The sequence below is a fragment of the Amblyomma mixtum genome, chromosome 1 (genome assembly GCF_055824585.1).
Source record: "Amblyomma mixtum isolate Tamu chromosome 1, ASM5582458v1, whole genome shotgun sequence".
Lineage (NCBI taxonomy): Eukaryota > Metazoa > Arthropoda > Arachnida > Ixodida > Ixodidae > Amblyomma > Amblyomma mixtum.
The window spans coordinates 26,534,895-26,553,875 of NC_143012.1; the positions used below are offsets into that span (position 1 = coordinate 26,534,895).

General features: G+C 45.1%; 1 protein-coding gene across 1 annotated transcript; it reads right to left on the bottom strand.

The window, feature by feature from the left end:
- Window positions 1-878: 878 nt before the first annotated feature.
- On the bottom strand, window positions 879-13,265 carry LOC149365825 (isocitrate dehydrogenase [NADP] cytoplasmic-like). The gene is made up of 10 exons (XM_089546556.1): window positions 12,874-13,265; window positions 12,752-12,791; window positions 11,567-11,673; window positions 10,169-10,566; window positions 8,037-8,104; window positions 7,879-7,947; window positions 6,472-6,623; window positions 4,841-4,981; window positions 3,162-3,324; window positions 879-1,693 (listed from the first exon to the last, which is right to left on the bottom strand). Exons 1-10 carry the CDS (start codon window positions 12,887-12,889, stop codon window positions 1,612-1,614), a joined length of 1,236 nt encoding a protein of 411 aa, XP_089402682.1. The 5' UTR covers window positions 12,890-13,265; the 3' UTR covers window positions 879-1,611.
- Between the last annotated feature and the right edge of the window lie 5,716 nt (window positions 13,266-18,981).

The window sequence follows — 18,981 nt, forward strand, 5'->3', positions numbered from 1 at the left end:
CGTAAGGTCGAAATTTCCCGATTGCCCAAACAATTGCCAAGCACTCTTTTTCAGTGACTGAGTAGTTTTGCTCTGGCTTCGTCAGGGTGCGGCTCGCGTATGCAACAATATACTCCGCACACCCCGGTTTGCGTTGAGCAAGAACAGCACCGATACCAACGCCACTGGCATCTGTGTGGATTTCAGTTGGAGAAGCAGGGTCAAAGTGGCGCAGTACGGGTGGAGAAGTAAGTAGACGGCGCAACGTGGTGAACGCTTCGTCACAGGCAGTACTCCAGCTTGATAGGTCGCTACTGCCACGAAGAAGGGCAGTCAGAGGTGCGATGATAGAAGCGAAATTTCGGATAAAGCGTCGGAAGTAAGAACATAAGCCGATGAAACTGCGAAGTTCCTTCATCGTAGAGGGCTTCAGGAACTCAGAGACAGCACGAAGCTTTGCTGGGTCAGGAAGAACACCCTGTTTTGACACGACGTGCCCCAAAATCGTCAACTGGCGAGCAGCAAAGCGACATTTCTTTAAATTGAGTTGAAGCCCGGCTGCCGCGAGGCATCTCAAAACGTGCTCTAGGCGAACGAGGTCCATAGTGGAGGTTCTCCCAAATAATTTTGATCACGACTTCGCGGGAATCTTTAATGTGCACTGACATTGCACAGCACACGGGCGCCTTCTGCATTTCACCTCCATCGAGACGCGGCCACTGTGGTAACCTTCTAAATTCACTTGTATGCACTTGCACATAAGAGCTGTTGTGCACATTTAAAATGGAAAACTTGTTCCTTGAAGTACATATCAAGCCACTTCTGTTCCAGTTTTGTAGTAGTCCTGTGATCATTAGAAAGTCACCTGAGCATGAGAGACTGCACCACGACACAAGCTCTAGGTATAAATGTAAAAATATATTTCTCCTTTATAGTATACAGAGCAGTTCATGTAATATGCACCACAGTGAAGGGGGTTTGGAGAAATATGGCCACCGGAAGTTGCTCTCAGAGAGACAAGAAATGCAACAGTCTGCGAGACAAGGTCAGGAGTGCATGGGACACACAGTATGTAGCAATGATGCATGCAAGCTTGGCTGTAGCTCACATTAACGCCCACACATTGTGGGTGGATGTAAAGCCTAACTTTTAGCAGACGTATAAGTGTATAATACTTGCTAGTCAGAACTGGTACCATTACATCTGCTTGGAACCCGCTGACAACATATTTTACGTGCAGATAAAACTGTGGCTACTGTCCTTGAAATGTTTCAAAATTTCTGCGAGCTCAAGGGGTGCGCTTGGTTTTCAGAAATACCACTGTGCAACCAGTGATCATATTTGGGTGAAAGTGCTTTCATGTCATCTTTGATGTCTGTGTCGTCGTCGTGATATAGGAAGACACAAGTCCTTTGCCAAACTTTGAGATTCAGGTATCCCACTTCGCAGGTTCGGACATCTTTGCACGGTGCACTGCTCACAGATGGTGCAGCTGAGCTGACGAATCATGTTTTTAACTCTGTGAACAGAGAGTCACTGAGCATATAGACCATTCACTCCTGACCAAGATCACCGGGGACAGTTTGGAAGTAGACAGTAAGAGGACCCCCCACAACTTCACAGGCGGCCTAGTCACTTGCCCAGCTTCTTCCTCAGGTTGTCGGCAAGCTTGTCGAGGAACTCAAATGTGTTGAGGTAGTCACTGCGTTGGACACTGCAAATAAGCAGATGCAACTGCTGGTGAGTATACTGCCATTCAAACACAATTAAACGCTGCATTTCTTGGCTGAAGCACTCCAACACCTGTAATGACTAACTAAACATTGAAACTGGCTCAGTCCAAGACATGAGTCCACGAGACATTGGACAAGGACTTAATGTAAGACACACTGAAAAATTCATGAACTACTGTAGGCATTTGTTTTTTCATTAATCTCAGCTAGTGTTATCCATGCTTAAATTCAAGCAGCAATATTAACATTAAATGCACAATGTTGCTTCACCTCGAATGCATGTTACAACAAACAGTTCTAAAATAGATTCTCGGCGGCTGGAATTTCTTTGGAGGAGAAATTCTAGAGGCCCGTGTACTGTGCAATGTCAGTGCACGTTAAAGAACCCCAGGTGGTCGAAATTTCCGGAGCCCTCCGCTACGGCGTCTCTCATAGCCTCAGTTGCTTTGGGACGTTAAACCCCATAAACCAAACCACTAAAATAGATTCTAATGCCTGGATTTCCTTTTCCCAGGAGTTTATACTTTCTAGTTTGCACCCTGTACTATACTAACAGGATTACCTCTGACTTGCAACTGCCAGCTTTTGTTGGCAAGGCATCATTACCTGTTTTTCTTGTTGCCAAGCGGAATGACGTGAAATCAAATAATTTCGTGGCGAAAAGCCAATCAGTGGTTGATGCGCATGTGCTTTGCTGTTGAAGGAATGAGGAGTTGGTGGAATAAATCAGTTGTTAGTCTGCGTTTGTCCCGTGTGGTTCTCTTTCTCTTGTCCCGTCCTTTTTTGCACAGTTATTATTTGTTCTCATAATTACAATCAGTGGGCCTGACTTTTTTTTTAACCTGACTTTTGGACATTTATGCCTGACACCTCAACCCAGCCTGGCTCAGAATCAACACCACTTGGCCACAAAAACGTCAGCCTTCTCCTGATCATACAGCATGACAGCTCTTTTTTCTTTCTGTGCACCAGACCATCCTTGAGCATGTTGGTCAAGAAGATTGGCTTGTGCAGAACTGAGCAAGCAAATACGCATGGTGCGGGTTATAATCAGTTCCACAGATGCAAAGCTGGTGTCATCGCATAAGTTTGCTATTATGCTTTGTCAGCATGTCCTTCTGTGCAGCATAAATTGAAATGTAAACTACCTGCAAAAATCATTTGCATTTCCATATTTGGCTGCAAGGGCACTTGATGTTTCATTCATGTTCACGTTAATGGTTTGAACAAGAACAATGTTCATGTTCGATGTGAAGAGCCGTCCATGCCTAGTGTACGACAAACAACTTGGTACTCTAAGCCAGTTCACAGAGTTGAGCAGTCATGTACAAGAAGTGTCGTGTCCATATGATCAGTGCTTCACTTTAAGCTTAAAGCTACACTTTATGTTGCTCTGCAATTCTAGACATTGCACAGATCTCTGCTTGTGCGCGTGCTCAGCCAACATACCCAGACATGCCCTTGCTGCAGATGGCCAGATCCTTGGTCATGTAGCCGGCCTCGATGGTCTCAATGCAGACTGCCTCGAGCGAGCTGCAGAAGATAGCCAGCTCATTGTTGCCATCCAGCTTGGCCCGGTGTGCGAGTCCCCTTGTCCAGGCAAAGATGGATGCTGCACACAAAGTTTGAGTGTGTTAAAGGCTGAAGAAATCGGGACAGGGGCAAAGGGGCAGTACACTGCCAAACAGTCGTTTTCGAGCAACACTGTCCACTTACATGTCTCACTACGGCGATGCTGACGATTAATTTTTATGATACAAGGGCACCTATGCCCAAAGAGCATCAAGCAAAAGGTGAATGGCCCACACAGGTCCCCAAGATATGTCATGGGTGAATTTGTCTAAACATGGAACGTAAATGTGACCGACTGAGTTGCACATGGCCTCCTAATAGTTGGTTATCATTCATGAAATAGTTCCCGAGCATGAACATCGTGGCATAACTTAAAAAGTGGAGTAGTGGTTAGGGCCTAAAATTGTTAAAGAAAACTAGTGTAACGGCAAAAAAACCAGACTGTCAGGTAACTTCAACTGAAGTTCTTGACTTGACAAGAACTGCCAAGGATTAAAACTTGGTCACCTCTTCAGTATTAAGGGACACCAGGGAGTGACAGTAGCAGATCCCATTTAGAAATCTTATTTACGAAGTCGACCCTCACATCTAGTGCAACTTGTTTTCAGTGTGTCGTTTAGAAGGTGTGAGAGCATGTGTGTCCTCTTCTTAGTCTGCAGAGTGTTACCTTTTTGAATTCATTGCGCCGTTCTATTGCATACCATCCGCAGCATCCAAAGGTATTAGTGCGCACTGCTACATTTCTATTGGCGGTTTTACCACACGGAATTATGCCTAGTTTATCTGGATGAGTATAAGGAATGCATACCTGGCCTTAAAAGTGGCACTAAAGTATTTGTTCAGGTTTGTCAAACAAGCTACAATATACAATATTAATGAGACTGCCCTCACTGATGGGCCACTGTAGAGCTGCTGCATGTGTCAGAAATGTGAACATTTGTTTCAAGACAAAGGAGAAAAACTTTTCCGTTGTTTGACGTACATCGCGACTGACCGTGCAGTGTCGAAACAACATTTTCAGGAATTGTGTCTATTATCCGTTTTCCCTGTTGTACCCAATGGGAGCAAAGTCTCCCAAGTTAATTTTGTAAAGAATGACTCCATACCTGTAAAATGGGCCTGCTACTTTACTCACTAATGCGGTGTACCGCAGCTTCACTCTATACCACAGGCAGACAAGTGCACCTATACAGGACCAGACAAATGCTGCTTTCGGCTAATTGCACTTGTCCTGTCACGTTTCCTTTCCTCTAGCATTTGGCCAGTGCTTTTTCCATTACTCCTACTTTGTCTTGCTTTACTTTACTTTTGGATTGTGTCGACTGTTTGTATCAAACTGTCTTTCCCTGTCTTGTAGCATGGATACTGGCGTTTTATCAAGCAGCCCCTTTCTTGAGCGTCTTTTAGCTGCAGTCACCAGCACTTCCATTTCGATGAAAATGAGGAGTTGAAACGAAACAGAACTAAAATTGACAGCACACTACCAGCGGGTTCAAAGTTCAACTCAGGGACTCGCTAATGCAGTTCTGTGCGTAGACACATGAATGTGTGCGTACCGATGGGGTTGGTTGAAGTCTCCTGGCCCTTCTGGTGGAGCCGGTAGTGGCGCGTCACGGTGCCGTGAGCGGCTTCAGCCTCCAGCGTCTCGCCATCGGGGCAGACGAGCACGCTGGTCATCATGCCCAGGGAGCCATAACCTGCAAGTCATATATGGTGCGCTTGTGAGTTCTATGCAGGCACATTCTTTCTGGTTCATTTCAAATTTGTTTCTAACATCAAATTGTGCAAGGCTTGCAACACCCAAACACTTTGCACAATGCCTGTGTGCCACTTCTAATGTGAAGGCAAGTTATCAATTCAAACCTCAAAGGACACTGACTAGAGGACTGGAAAAAGGATGGTATGACAACACAGCCTTGATGATATGAAACTGATGAGGTCACGGAAAATATTTGTATCGCCTGAAAATTCCTACATATTATTAAAAAATGAACAAAATGCACCCATGATGCGTACTGTGCAACTCGCTCCCGAGTTTGTATCATCCGTAGAGAAGTGGAATATTGTTTGGCACACCCGAAATTCTACACATTGTACACAATATTATTTTTCGCAGCGCAAGGGGCAAAAGATGAGACAAGTTCACAGACATGGCGCTGAACTTACAACTGGTTTTATTGAGGCGATTTCCACTTCTTAAATACAGTGGCAACCAATCTCAAATGAAAAAAAAAACACAGATACACAAAATGTCGAAAAGGTACACAAATACACAAATTTGAGATTGGTTGCCACTGTATTTAAGAAGTGAAAATCTCCTCAATAAAACCAGATGTAAGTTCAGCGCCATGTCTGTGAACTTGTCTCGTCCTTTGTCCCTTGCGCTGCGAAAAATAATGTCACACCAACTTGCTCAAGCTTCTACAGTGATTGTACACAATGCTATGGTTGTATCATGGAGATTCTACAAAAACAATTTTTAACACTCCGTATGACTTTAAACTTGCACTATTTAACAGTGCCTTTCATACTTTGCACATCTCTGATATCTCCGAGAGCTGCAAGCATGTGTCCTGTCCTGTCCTCCATTTAATATTTGGTATGCAGTACTGCCATACTTAGCATGCATATCCACATTTCCTGTGCTCATGTCAGTAAAATGGTTTTGCCACAGCTCAATAAAATTATGTTAAAATCTTAGCAGAGCATGTATTTACAGCTGTGGCAATGTTAAGATATCACATGTCATGAAGTTTTGCAACATTGTTTCATAGTTGGTCAGGTTTTCACCATTTCCCCACCACTCCTGGCCAGTGGTCAACACAGCAGCAGTGACCTACGGAGTGGTGCACATTCAAGAGTGCATTATTTATAGAGCTTGCGTAGTCATGCAAACTGCAAAATGAAGTAGAAAAATAAATAGTAAATTGTGGGGTTTGACATCTCAAAGCGACACGTGAGCTATAGGGCACGCTATAGTGAAGGGCTCTGGATTAATTTAGACCACTCGGGGTTTTTTTAACGTGTGCCGACACTGCACAGCATACAGACGTTTTGGTATTTTGCCTCCATCAAAATACAACAGCTGCGGTTGTACACAACCAACTGAACGCCAATGAATTTGTTTCGACAGACACTGGTCTCAGAAATGCACTCCAGGGTCTGCTTGAAAGCTTGTACAACGCACCTTGTGCCACGGCGTCCGACTGCACATCACCATCGTAGTTCTTGCAGGCCCAAACAAAGCCTCCCTCCGACTTCATGGCCTGAGCAACCATGTCATCGATGAGACGGTGCTCGTACCAGATGCCACGCTTCTCGTACTCAGCCTTGTACTCCCTGCATTCAAAAGAAGGCGAAGGAAATGTAGCTTGCTTTATTAATTTATTTTTATGTGCCGAAGCAGCATTGCGGTGTACGTGGTCTATGCTGCAATGGAGCGCTCCAGATTAATTTCGACCACCTGGGGGCTCTTTAATGTTTATCCAAGTCTCAATACACCGGCATTTTTGCATTTGGTTTCCATCAAAGGGCAGCCACGATGACCAGAATCAAACCAGTGAACTTGTGCTCAGCAGCTTAATGCATATAACCATTGACCTACCGTACCTAGTGGTACCTAGTCTAAGCAACAATGTTCTGTGGCTTCTTAATTTATGGTTTATTGATTTACGGTTTATTGGGGTTTAACGTCCCAAAGCAACTCAGGCTATCAGGGACGTCGTAGTGGAGGGCTCCAGAAATTTCGACCACCTGGGGTTCTTTAACATGCACTGACATTGCACAGCACATGCTTCTAAATTTAATAACATGACAATAACTAACCTTTCACCAGCATACTTTGCAGCACAAAAGCACAATGCTTGTCACTGCAGAAGCCTCAGAAGTTGTGAGGTAGCCGTTAGCAACATGAAGAAGGAAGCATAATTCAGTGGTTTAGTCGCCTTATTTCACGAGTAAAACACCAAGTGGCAGATTGGATACAGTACGGCAACACACATAACATGTTGGGCACGAAAAAATATATACAGGTATGGAGAATGTGTAGCAGGCTTAATAAACATTATAATGTATTATCGGCAACAAATGAAATATGAACAATAGAAGTGAAATGCCAACACAAACATGTTAGCTCCTGGACAGGAAACACAAGGGAGGTTAGTTAAAACTTGTAAAGAACTCGCGCCTTCAAAGTCAAATTAACCTTCACCAGTATCCAGCTCTCTCCAGCTGAGATAGTCTCATATTGCTGTTCATCTTTAAGTTGTCTTGTTCGAGTTTCATTTGACGCTAGTACAACATAGGTTTACCATGCACTGAAAAGAATCACAGACGTCTTTTACATTCCTGTTTACATCGATTTTTCTGATGTTTTAAAGAAGTTTAAAGTTTAAAGAAGAAGATGATGAGTTTTAAAGAAGGCACACTGGTACGTAATAATAAGCATGGTTTGATGTACGCTGGCTTCCCTCAACATGTTGGTTGAATCAGTGAGCTCAGTGCTCAGCCATGACAGTACATTCCATTTTGAAATCCACAATGAGAGAGAGAAGCTGCTAGAAAAAAACAAAAAAAAAAACAAAAGAAACCCTACTTGTCGTAAATATCCTGGAAGATGTCCTTGAATCGGCCATCATACTTCTTGAGGATTGTGTTCTTGGTACTGGAAAGACAAATGAAAAAGTTGCCATCGATGCGCTTCCAAGAAAACAACAGTGCCAAAGATAACAGAGATAAAGAGATCCCACGCACCTGAGGTAGAGTGGGAGCTCCCTTTGCAGCGCGAACTTGAAGGAGCTGTGGGCAAAGTCTCGAATGGACTGCACGGTGAGAGGTGATAAGAGGGACAATAAGAAACAGTGGGACAGGGTCACCCCACACGTGTGTACTCTAATGGCAGTTCATGTACAGCAATAAGGAGAAAAAATGTGCAGAGACAACTGAACAAAGATAAAAAAATTAATATTCTGTGCATACGCAGCTTGACTCTGTAGTCTTATCTTTACTGTGGTCCTTTTCTTTGTTACGGGGTTTTTTGAATGGTCATCAGAAAATTAAATTTGAAGAAGCGGGGAAGAGGCTGATAAGTTTTGAGAACTGCAACTTGATTACTCTCCACAGAAATGTCCATAGCAGCCTTGACTATGATACAAATGCCCAACCAACATTTGGTTATGTTCCACAGTGCTGGAAGCACCAAGAAGTGGTACGCAAAAGCACAGCATTAAATGTCACCTTCTCTGTGATTGTCTTGGCTGGAAGTGGCGTCTTTGTAGTGTTTTGGGCTGTCTTTGCATTAAATATTTTCACCACTTGTACTTTTTTATTCCAACACTTCATTGTGATGCAAGAATTTGCTGTGCAGTTTCAAGTTTCACAAGGCGTTAAAAGCCCTTAGACAGATGCTGGTTCTTTAAAGTTTGCTAGTTTTCCCATTCAGTTTAAATCAACTTCTTTTCAAATTATTCTGTATACCAACAATAACCTGTAGTCACTTTTCAAGAGGCCAAACCATGTGTCCGAGCACACCGGAATGTAGTTCCTTGGCAAATTACTAATTAGTTTTTTTTATATGCTTTTTTCTTGCACCACCTCTAGCGAGCAAGTTTGTATTTCACTCTCACTTGAATGAGGGTACAGAGGAGAAGACAGATTATCCTGTTTTTTTTTCTGTTTTTTTTTCCAAACAAAGTAGCCTGCTGACCCTTTTCTTGCTAATCTGTTTCTACCGCAAGTTGCAGTGCAGCAACTCAGCCCATTAACCTGCCGAACAAAGTGTGAATGGCTGGCCCATTATGCACTGAAGTTCATGCCTGATTTTCACGATTTGATAGTTTAACGATTTCAAAATAACTCTTTGTTTGCTCACTTGGTGGCTTGTTTAATTTACCCTGACAGTCTGAGCAGGGTTTGAAATCGGAGGGTGACAAAGAGCATGAAGATAGCAAGTAATGTGCAGCTACTATTAAAGGGACACTGAGGAGAGCACTATTAATATTTTTTTTATAGTAAAATCCGATATTTCGGCATGTCATGGCTTTGTTGCCACTTGGCCGGCAGCGAAAGATGCATTTATTTCTAAGAAACTTGGATTCGAAGTTGAAAAAGTTTTTCCCGCCACTCTGATTCGAACTTGGGATTCTCCTATGACGACACAGGACTAAGTGATGTGAAACATGACGTGCGCATGACGTACCGCAGACTCCGTGATTTCTGGTGGCCAGCAGTGCGGCCTAGCAGCAGCCGAAAAGAAAGCTACCGCCGGCCGCACGTTGAAGGCATCTATCGGCTATTGCGGCCGTCGCTACAGTCGCTTCGATTATGTTTGCACTGGCGTTTTGCCAGCGTTACGATGGATCCCGTTCTCGAAGTCGTCAACGAAGTTCTCGCAAATAGACACCTTTAGCATACCGTGTACTTTGTTACCGCTAACGGAATACCGGGAGCCCGCCTACCGCCGGAAAACAGGCGCTGATTGGTCCCGATGCTTCAGGAGCGTGCGTAGCTGTCGGGCACGTGGCGCTATCTGGCGACGTCAAGGACATTTGCGCATGCATTGGCTGCGCCTCAGGGATTTGTGGCTTCTCGGGTCCTAGAGTTGCTAGAACCATTGGTTCTAGCAACACTGCTTTGTCCTATGACGTCATCACGCTTGTACTTGCGAGTTTGGCCTGTGGCGGCGATACCTGTATTCTGGTTCTTGCTCTTTTCTACGTTACAAGAGCTTTGTTGTCAGTATGAGTGGCGTTTTTGTAATCAGGAGCTGGTATTCTGTCGATACAAGCCAACTTCAATTTCTCCTCAGTGTCCCTTTAAGGACCCTAATTACAAAGTATGTGGCAGATAGTTCTTGAGTAAAGACAAAGTAATTTAATGCCACTCACCAGGTCAGTGTTGAACATGGCCATGGCTACGCCTCCAGTCTTCTGGAACTCGTGAACCTTGAACTCCAACGCAGCCTCGCCACCTGCACTGGGAGTGAACTTGATCTCTAGCGTTCCAGGTCCCGGGACAACAAAGTCGGTGGCCCGGTACTGGTCTCCGTAGGCGTGGCGCCCGATGACGATGGGCTTAGTCCAGCCCGAGACGAGGCGCGGCACGTTCTTGCAGATGATGGCCTCGCGGAACACAGTACCGCCCAGGATGTTACGGATGGTCCCATTGGGCGAGCGCCACATCTGCTTCAGCTTGAACTCGGTGACGCGCTTCTCGTCGGGCGTGATGGTGGCGCACTTGATGCCCACTTTGTACTTCTGGATGGCATGGGCACAGTCCACAGTCACTGCATAGAGGCAGAGACAATGAAAGGTTTAGAGGGAAAAGCAAAAAAAAAAAACGAGTGACAGAGGTCATGCTTATAGTTCTTCGGAAGATTTTAGTTAAGGGTATCTGTTACACACTGCATCACAAGGGCACAAGAAGCAACAACAGAGGACTCTGCCTTATGCTTAAGTTACTTGAATCCCGTGGTTATATTAAGTGCTCCAGAAGGTTGGGCCAGTTGCTGATACACTGTGAAACAACGGGTAGGAAAAGACAACACTAGACAGGATAGGATGAACAAGAGTGCATTAAGACCCCCCTTGGATAAGATACTCTCATGGGCCTGAAGACACAACGCGGAATGTTTTGAAAACAGTGAGAAACAACAAATAAAACATGGAAGAGTTTTCACTTCCTTTCTGCAGTGACAGAAAAATAGTAAGGGAGTAATTACTTGTTGACATCCACCCAAGTGCAGCCATACGGCTACGAAGGAAAGTTATACAGCTTTCTCAGAAACTTCGCGGTTAAAGTTTTCTTTTTTTTTTTCCTTTTTTTTGTAGCCACATGGCTGCGCTTGGGTGGATGTCAGCGAGTAATTACTTCCTTATTACGAATCTACTCCACCTTGGGGAATTCCCCTAAACATCTGACCGACAGGAAAATACTGCTCAGAGTTTGCGAAACATCATTTCTGTCCGCAAGAATGCAGCTACAAGTCTCAAAATACATTTGGTTCATTTTCATGCTGTACATTCCAGCTACCTGCACTCAGTAACGTAACGGCTAATTTCCTTCTTTTAAGCAATTCTGGACAACCATTCTGCCTATGATGTGTTGTAATGTTAATAATAAAGGGGCTACAAGTTCTACGGCATCATTTCTATCAGTGATTAATTTAATGAATTTGTCAGCAGCCACAGTTGGCATTGACTCATGATGCAAGGCTTACATGCTGTTTTTGAGCATAATTGTACACTAAGTGTATGTGCTATTGAGAGCACCTTGAAACTATTTACCTTGGTCATCCGTGCGGTCACGGTTCTCAATGCCCAGATCGTAAGTGTGGAGCTCGACATCCAAAAATGGAAGAATTAGCTTCTCCTTGATAAGGTCCCAGATGACCCTGCATAGTATTAACAATGCAATGCATTTACTACACTGGTAGCCATGAAGAAAAAAGCATTGCACTGCATGGACAAAAACCCAAACTTTAAATATCATCAAGCTTCAATATAAATTGCCACATTAGCTGCAATGCTTGACTGAGTGACGTTCGTGCCAAAAGTCACGTAGACTTGCATAAAAAGCAGTACCTATAGTTTTGTCGTGATGCGATATCCTGTGAATTCAGGCTGGCAGCAAGAGACCTATGTCTGACAGAATGTGAACAAGAGACTTATGTGGGTTTGGAAACATTGACTGCTGACTTGGTATTTGACTCAAAAACCGTACAATCTGGAATTAGCATGTCGATAGCTTGGCCACTAAACAGTAACACAGACTTCAGCATTTTGTTCTCCTCTCAAGAGAGACAGTATATTTGCTCTTGCCATGTAGTTTGCTACTGAAGATGCTTTAGATGTAAATTTAGCAACACTTATGTGATTGCATCTTTCAGTTCCAGCACTTAGCAGGGCATTACTGTTGGGTGTTGAACAAACTCGAAGCTGCTAAATGCTGATGCACTCTAAGTTACTGAAGACTTGGTTAGCATGGAAACTAGAGAATACGCTTTGACCTCGAAAAATGTGCAACAGTCTTTACTAGGAGTCACTCATTGTAATTTTGTGATCAGTATGTTTGATATCGACACCTCAAACATGACCTCACATGCGAGGCAGTTACTGCGCAATTTCCTCTCCTCAAAAACCAATTTTAATCTGAATTTAACATATATGGCTTGCTAAGCAAGAATTGAAAAATCCTGAGTGCGAAGACTACATTCTGGAATGCGAAAAGTACATTTTCGAAACGCATCGACGGAGATATATAAAGCGCCATTTTACAAGATCGGGGTCGATGACGAGGCACGTAATAGATTCAAGGAGAACTGCCCTTGAACCCGTGAGGCTATAACCTTCATCCGATCTCGCCGACTGAAGGTAAAACGAGTTAAATATCTGGATGTTTCGCGCGCCATCCACGCGCCAAGATAGCGCTACCTTGACCCTATGATAGAGCCACGTAAGGACACGGCTCACCTCGTCATCTCATCGCCCAGGATGTCCACCACGGGTCCACCTGAAGCACAAGAGAACACAACATGAAGATCATCATGAATGATTCTGATAGTGGATTCCAGCAATGAGATGCGAACACGTACACTGAATCTTCGCCATGGTTGTGTGTCGCAGCTGTTGCCTACGGGACGATGGCCGGTGTTTGGTTCGACAGGAAGCTCGGTCGTGGCGAGCGCTGGGTTTTCCTCGTCGCACAACCGGCTCTACGATCGCCGATCAGCCCAAAGGGGGAGTGGACGACCCGACTAGCGCGCCGCTTCAAAACACCGAATCAGATGTTTGTAAAGATAGGGGGCGACCGGGCAGAATTCCGCCGCGTGTAATCTCTGGACGCTCTCCCGGGGCCGATAAGGGGCTGTCAGGACTGCGGCCGAGAGAGATACGTGCACACTGAAAACAGATGACGGAGAGGAAAGTGCTCGCGCAGACAGATTATACGCCGGCTGCCGGCGTCTGGTGACTTGGGGCCGGTCAATGCCTGATTTGGTTTAGAGGAAGCAAGCTCAGTGAGGGCACTCCTGGCTCCCTAAACAATTTGCATACGTTCTTGTTGATGATAGTGAAACATGATCACGATGGCGCAGCGACTGTTGTGCCTGTCTAGATTTAACGGGCGAATGCTGAGTTACCCTACTATGTATGTAGCATAGTTTTGGTTTTGAATATTTCCCCTGTCGTCGCTGCGTTGCCTTCAGCAAAAAAGAAATCTCTGGGTCGTCGTAACCCATTGTAGCCTCGTCTTCGTCTTCCTAAAGGCATCAAAATACCCTAGGTTAGTCCTATTACAGGTATCCTGCTCTCTTACAACGCACCACAGTTATTTTATTCACTCACCAGAACCGCGCTCGCATTGGGGGGCTAAAGAGGAGCGAAATACACACAGAAACATACATGATTTGATTTCACGCAAAACTTCTATATTTTTACTAGTGGCGGAACGAAAATTGAGGTAGAGATGAAATCACCACAACGGTTTTATATCTGTAGGTGCGTGCTTCTTTCTTTACAATGGTACTCAAGACAACCGTGTTCATGAGTCACGCACAGGAATCTGCACACAGGGATCTTTTTTTCTTTCTTGCAAGCGTTTTTGCAAGATTTTTTACTTCAGATACCATCGAGCACACTGGCAGAGCGTGGGGACCACTTGTTTAAGGTCTGTGTCATAAACTGATGATTTATCCACGCACTTTGTATAAAGCTATGCTATAGACTGAGCAAAAAAAAAAAAAACCTTCAAATTTATTTCTCCCCTTTGTATAAAACGATGCGTAAAACAAGCTGCCAGCCGCTTTCTCTCTTTCCCTCTATTTCCCCGTCCACCTGTGCTCGAGTCACTAGAGACACCCCATCGATGGAGCAATGCTTTAAAACGTTTACTCTATTTCTTGCAGCACCTAGTGACCCCCACCTGCCCAGTTAAAAAAAAAAAAAATAGAGAGAAAAAAAAGTTGGGGAATTTTAATTTACACCCATTGATTTTCGGACACCACTGGACCAATGGTGTCAGTTGGTTTCGCATCCAATTCGTTGCGATGCGAAGTTCCTTCGCTCTTCTTTGTGCCAATATTTTTACAGGGGAATTGAAATTATGAGAATTCCACGCTTTTACGGAAGTGGAGCCGAACATAGAAGCCTGCATTACTCAAGGAAGACTACAGTCAGGCACTGCTGTAATAAACTTAATACACCAGGTGTTTTAATGAACACTTTAAAGATATCCTCGCTGGCCGACCTCTCCATCTTTCCTTTCGTTAAATTACTTTTTCTCTCTTAAAAATATCCTAAAAGTAGGGAGTTCCAGATAGAAAAAAAGTATTTTCTGAAAAACACTCTTAGCCGCGGTGAACGTGAACAAATCAATCTAACTAGGTAGCTAATTAACTAAAATGCATGAATATGCTTTTTAATTAACATAGTTAACGTAGTTTCGGGGAGTTCGAAGGTACGTAAAAGACGATGAGGTGCGACGATGTAGAGCCCACCGAGTTTGCTTCTGGGTTGTACAGTGGGACTAGTTTCCATATATATCTACAAGCTGAAAGGAACTCCCTTCTTCACCGCTCCGAAGTTTCGAACTTTCACGGATGCTACATTGGCCTGACTATACACGACTTGATTAAAATCCAATCTCTTGCACTGCATGCTTCGTACATAGGTGCGTGGGAGCATTTGCGAAAAATATGAATGGTTAGGTTTCTCTTTGGGGGAGAGGGGGGGGGGGGGGGGATGCATCGTCGCCGCATCCGTCTGCACTGAACGCGGTGCCTTAATTCTTCTATATTTTGTTAAACCCCGGCGTGTATACACTTTACAATGGCCCTCGTGATTTGTATATGTCGCACGTATTACGCGTCTCGCGTGACCTGCGCACGCGTGTATTTCATGTGCGTGCGTGCGTTGCACGCATCACGTGGAGTGAGAGGGTCTCCGTCCTGGCCGGATGTGACAGGCCATGCGGAGTCCAGTGAAAAGGCGAGAAAGAGAGGGAAAGTAAGAAAAAAGCGGAATAGTGGAGAGGGAGAAAGCTGCTCGCTTTCGCTGGAGGCGAGGTCGTCCGAGCGCCAAGGTCGCCACGAGTTCGGCCGGTCTGCTGCATGCATTCTCGCGCGCTCTGCACGCGATGGTGGCGCGCCGGTGGCGACCCCTCGAACCGCGCCGCAACGTCGGGGAAGAGAGAGATCGAAAGGAAGGAAATAAAGAACGCTGATGTAAAAAGTTTCGTGCCCGGGTCTGCGCACGGACTCAGATGCATTAAAAGTTGGGTCCACCCCGTACGAAAATTTTTTTTAGTGTATAAACTCCATAGACTTCTGTGTATAAAGTCTATAGATTCGAACAGTCTGTAGGCAATAAAAATGCTGTAGACAGTATATAGACAATCTGTAGATTTATGGCCGTACACTTTCAATAGACTTGTCGGTGAAAACTCTGTAGACTATGAATAGAAAAAAGAAATATCTATAGGAAGGCAACAGAAGAACTCTATAGACTGTCTATAAGCCATTTTTATAAGGTAACCATTTACACGTGTCGAGTCTCGCGGGCTTAGCTTCTGCATCGAAAACCTGGTAACTGCATCGGGAAGTACGAGATTTATCAGAGTTATAATTGCGCGGGATATTTCTGCGTGTGCTCATGACTTTCCCCGGGGTCTTTCCTCGGGGGCGGTGTCCGAAAAGAAAATGGAAACATTGTTAGTGACAAAAGAAAAAAAAATTGTCGATCGCTGCTAATTTGCGCGAATTGGCGGACGATGTCAAAAAAAAAAAAAAAAATCTTTGAGGACGCAGTGCAATGCGTTGGCATTATACGAGGTCTGTTAGAAAAGTATCCGACCTTTGGCCGAAGAAAAAAAACTGGCATAACTGGAGCGTTAGAAACCTAATCACCTTCAAAGTAGTCTCCTTGGGACTCCATATACATCTCCCAGCGGTGCTGCCATTGTTGGAAGTATTCGAAAAGGCCCTTTTCGGAATGGAATTTAGCTCTGCTGTCGTTGCAGCCATAATGTCCTTTCTTTTCTGAAATTGCGCTCCTTTCAATGGCCTCTTGATTTTAGGAAACAGCCAGAAGTCGTAGGGGGACATATCAGGAGAGTAAGGAGCCTGTTGAACTACAGTAGTCTGGTTTCTCGCCAGGAAAGTCTGAATCAATTGCGAGGAATGTGCAGGAGCAATGCCGCGAGGGATGCGCCAATTTCTTGACCTCAATTCCGGTCTCTTGCGCCGCACAGCACCACGTAGGCGATGGAGGAGATACCTGTAGTACTCTTTAGTCATTCTTTGATCCTGTGGGGTGCGTACTCGTGGTGTGCCACACAGAGGGAGTCAAAAAAGCAGTCAGCATCACTTTGACATTGCTGCGCACTTGGCGGGCCTTCTTTGGTCTTGGTGACGTGGAATGCGTCCTCTGTGACGACTGGGATTTGGTTTGCGGGTCGTGCCCGTACACCCAAGACTCGTCACTAGTGATTACGGCGTCGGTGAAGTCAGGGTAACTGTTTGTGGAATCCAGCATCTCCTGTGAGACTTCAACATGAAGCTGCTTTTTCTCCACCGTCAGCAGCTTCGGCACGAATTTCGCCGCAACTCTCTCCATGGCCAAATCTTCGGTGATAATGGCATGTGCAGAAAAATTGCTGATGTCCACATCTTCCGCAATTTCTCGGATAGTCACACAGCAGTCCCGCATCACCACAGCGTTCACTTCGGCAATTACCTGGTCATTTCGGCAAGTTGATGGCCGACCGGAGCGTGGCTCTCTCTCCACAGATGTGCGGCCGTCTTTAAACCAGTTGCACCACTGCTTAATCTGTGTGCTGCTCACAGCATCACCGAAAGCCGTGTGAACATTTCGAATGGTTTCCACTTGGCTCTCGCCAAGTTTCTGGCAAAATTTGAGGTAGTAGCGCTGCTCCTCTCGCTCCGCCATTTTCCTTGCAACAAAAAACCGACGAGAGCACTGCGCACTGCCTCACTCAAACGCTGCTTCCCAGCGACTGACGCTATCGGCAGGCGGGAAAAAATTCGTGCATGCGCACGAGGGTTCAAGGTCGGCTGCTGTAAGCGCGCTTGTTTCATATCCAACAGGTGTTCGCAAAAAAAAAATAAAGTCGGATACTTTTCTAACAGACCTCGTATTTCACATCTGTCGCAGCTTCTGTTGCGACTTGTGTGTGTGTATGCGCCAGTCTCTTTGCAGTTGTCGGTCCATCAGTCGCCATATTCGAACTGCTAGTTACAGTTGCAGGCATCCTCTATGCTGTGACGGTGCCGACATTTGCATATATCACATTTTTCTCAGCTTTTGAATTCGGTTCGCTATCTTCGTTGCTGTCTGGAGGCTAGGTTGCTCACAACCGGATGGGCAGGTTGTGACGACGTCACAAGGTCAGGTGACTTCTCTGGACCAATCGTTAACATTTAATTGCCACCTGCCACGGTGGGCAGGTTGCTCACAAAACGGTGCCCAGATTGCCACCTGCCACGGTAGGCAGGTTGTGATGACGTTGCAAGGTCACGTGAGTTCTCTCGACCACTCAGCGAATCTTTCGGCACCGGACGTCAGTGACTATTTTTCAAACAGTTATTGCTAACTGAAAAGGCGGTGTTTTTAAAGTACAGCGAGCGTTTAATTTAGTTGTTATATAGCAGAGAAAGTCCGTACGGACACAGCACTGCATAGCCCTGCTGCGAAGTGGTGCACAGCCATTCGTAAATATGGCATCCGCCGAGTCGACCGAGTCTGTTGCGAGCAGAAGCTGAAAACTGGTGCTCTTTTCTTCCCAGGGATGGAGCCACCAGTCGCGCGATGAGGGGCGCGTAGGAACACGTTTTACAGCATGTGCTGCTCTGATTCCCTCAGGTCGTCACAGCCTTCACAGCGCTGCAAATGACTTGTGATATGGGGTATAATAATAACGAATAGACGACTTTATATTCACCACTACAAACAGCTTTCACTAAAACTTTGCGCCGCGCAGTGGCAACCGCGCATAAGGGTATCTTTTTTTTTTTTTTTTTGCAAACCCCTTCCAAGAGCTGTGTTGTGCTCTTAGTTACTCGCCTTACCGAACGCAGTGACTGTGTTTGTCACACTGTAAAAACGTGCTGTGAATTGTATCAGGAAGTGGGAGGTGGATTTGAAATTCAGCGGTTCCGAAGGTGGACCGTCTGAAGGAAAACAAAACCAGTCGCAAAAAATGTACCACCCTTGTTATACAGCGGTGCTGAAATAAGAAATGCGAGGCGTATTCTGTGGGCCGTTAGTTTGTGTCCATGGTATACTCACCGATGTACAGCCGGCCAAATCTTTAGCTGGCGTGCGTGACGGCCGCGTTTTCCGGGCTCCTGTAGCTTATGAGGGAGCAAACTTGCGAAATTATCAAATTTAAGCAAAGACTCACTAAGTCCGTGCTTAATATCGAGCTTTCGGCAAGTTTGCTTCATCCCAAAGCGCAGGAGCACAGAAAAAGCCGCCGTCGCGCACACCATCTAAAGATTTGGCCGGCTGTACAAGTTGCTGAAATTTGAAATAGAGCAGTCGGTCTGTGCAGAAGAGCAATTTTTATTTGTTTTCCTGCATATAAGCAAACAAATCCGCTTATCGCTCATATTACCGCATAAGTATACTTATGTGGTAATCGCCGATTGAATGCTCATAATATGTTCTTCACAATGCCACTATCT

Excerpts from the sequence above, each read along its gene's own strand:
- LOC149365825 (XM_089546556.1), bottom strand. Across the intron at positions 10,567-11,566 it reads TGACCGCACGGATGACCAAG|TGACTGTGGACTGTGCCCAT; the intron begins GTAAATAGTTTC and ends GCCTCTATGCAG. Across the intron at positions 1,694-3,161 it reads TGCAGCAAGGGCATGTCTGG|TGTCCAACGCAGTGACTACC; the intron begins GTATGTTGGCTG and ends GCTTATTTGCAG.